Below are 1,827 nucleotides of genomic sequence, written 5' to 3'. Positions count from 1 at the left end.
AAACCTAATTTAAAAAAGTAGGTAAATTTTATTAAAAATAATGTAAAAGCTTTAGATATTACATATTAATAATATAATATCCTATTAGCATTTTAAATTATGGTGATGTTAATAACTTTTTCGTTCACACAGCTACAACTTTCCCACGCTAAACTTTCCGTTTTTTAAACTTTTCGTTATTCAATATGTATATTGCAGTTGTCCCTAAGTAGGACGCCAGCGACCCACACGGCGTAAATAAAATCACAAATCGGTCCGAATGTGTTAAAATTGACAAATTTTAAGAGCTTGATCGAGGTCAGCTAAAATATCTTGTTCTGTTTCAAGACCAACAGACAGCCGAATTAATTGATCATTAATACCTAATATTGCTCTAGTTTCTTCAGGAACTGAAGCATGAGTCATGGTGGACCTATGCAAAAAATTAAAATAATGAAAAAATATTTTTCTTTGTTTATAATAAATTACTATTTACGTACGGTAATTCAGCAAGAGATTCATAACCGCCAAGTGATTCTGCCAACGTAAACACTTTTAATGCCTTTAAAAATTTCTTGGAATCACCCTTCAGATAAAATGAAACCATTCCACTGTGTCCAGATGTTTGTCTAAGCGCAAGTTCTCGTTGTGGATGCGAAGAAAGATCTACAATTAAATGAATTCTGTTATAAAGCATATTACATATAACAAAAAAATGTAATTGTACAGTTTTTTCTTCTTTAAATACACAGTTAAATATTTTAAATACATAAATACATAATAAAAATTTAACGATGAAATTATAAATTTAATACAAATACATACATGGATGAATTACTTTTTCTACATAAGGATGAGATTCTAGAAATTTTGCAACTGCTAATCCATTTTTCATATGTTGTTGCATTCTAAGTTCCAAAGTTTTTAAACTTCGATTAACCATAGAACAATCAAAAGGTGATGGAACAATACCCATAGCTAAAATAATTAAAAATTATTATTATATCTGTAAATTATGATTTACAATGACAAAAATAAATTAAAGTTATACGATATTACATTTTTGTAAAAATTTAATTTTTTCTGCAATATCATCTCTGTTTGTAACTGCTGCACCCATAATAACATCTGAGTGTCCATTCATATACTTTGTCAGAGAATATACTACAATATCTGCATCTAAATCTAGTGGTTTCTATAACAAAACAGGTACATGTTATTTTATTATATTATGGTGATGAATGCAAGTTATTACTTACTTACCTGAAAGTAACAAGTTAAAAAAGTATTGTCTACTACTACAATAATTTCAGGATTTTTGTTCTTTACTGCTTCAATAACTGCTTTAATATCAATTAATTTCAGCAAGGGATTAGTTGGTGTTTCCAACCAAACCATCTAAAAGAGCATAAAAATGTATCTATATATTTGTGGTACATGTTGCATATTTCTTAAATGATATTAGAATTTACTTATAATATGTAAAATTAAATTTTTAAATATTTTCACACCTTTGTATTTGGTTTTATATTGTCTGTAACATTTTTTACATCTGTCATATCCACAAATGTTACTGGAATATTTGTTATAGACAAACATTTTTGAAAGTAACGATTAGTTCCACCATAAATATCATCACCAGATATAATATGATCTCCTACATTTAATAATGAAGTCAATGTTGTTGTAGCACCTAAGCCAGATGCAAAAGCAAATCCATGTTTCCCATTATCTAAAGCAGCTAAACATGTCTCTAAAACAGTTCTTGTAGGATTTCCACTTCTTCCATAATCATAACCCTAGAATAATAAAAAGTACTAATCAGTAATAAAATCATTAGTCAAATAA

At 27.8% G+C, this 1,827-nt stretch overlaps 1 protein-coding gene across 1 annotated transcript in view; it reads right to left on the bottom strand.

Moving 5' to 3' along the window:
• Positions 1-107: 107 nt before the first annotated feature.
• LOC108574353 (putative cystathionine gamma-lyase 2) overlaps positions 108-1,827 on the bottom strand; it is a 2,272-nt gene continuing 552 nt past the window's right edge. Inside the window, exons 3-8 of the mRNA XM_017936932.1 lie at positions 1,491-1,778; positions 1,243-1,377; positions 1,039-1,174; positions 805-957; positions 480-645; positions 108-412 (exon numbers count right to left, since the gene is read on the bottom strand). Of these exons, the coding sequence (XP_017792421.1) occupies positions 265-412; positions 480-645; positions 805-957; positions 1,039-1,174; positions 1,243-1,377; positions 1,491-1,778 (1,026 nt within the window). The 3' untranslated portion in view covers positions 108-264. The remainder of the gene's footprint in view (positions 413-479; positions 646-804; positions 958-1,038; positions 1,175-1,242; positions 1,378-1,490; positions 1,779-1,827) is intronic.

This window comes from Habropoda laboriosa, unplaced genomic scaffold (assembly GCF_001263275.1).
Source record: "Habropoda laboriosa isolate 0110345459 unplaced genomic scaffold, ASM126327v1 scaffold205, whole genome shotgun sequence".
Taxonomy (NCBI): domain Eukaryota; kingdom Metazoa; phylum Arthropoda; class Insecta; order Hymenoptera; family Apidae; genus Habropoda; species Habropoda laboriosa.
The sequence above is the reverse complement of the archived record's forward strand: the minus strand, read 5'-3'. Positions and strand labels throughout refer to the sequence as shown.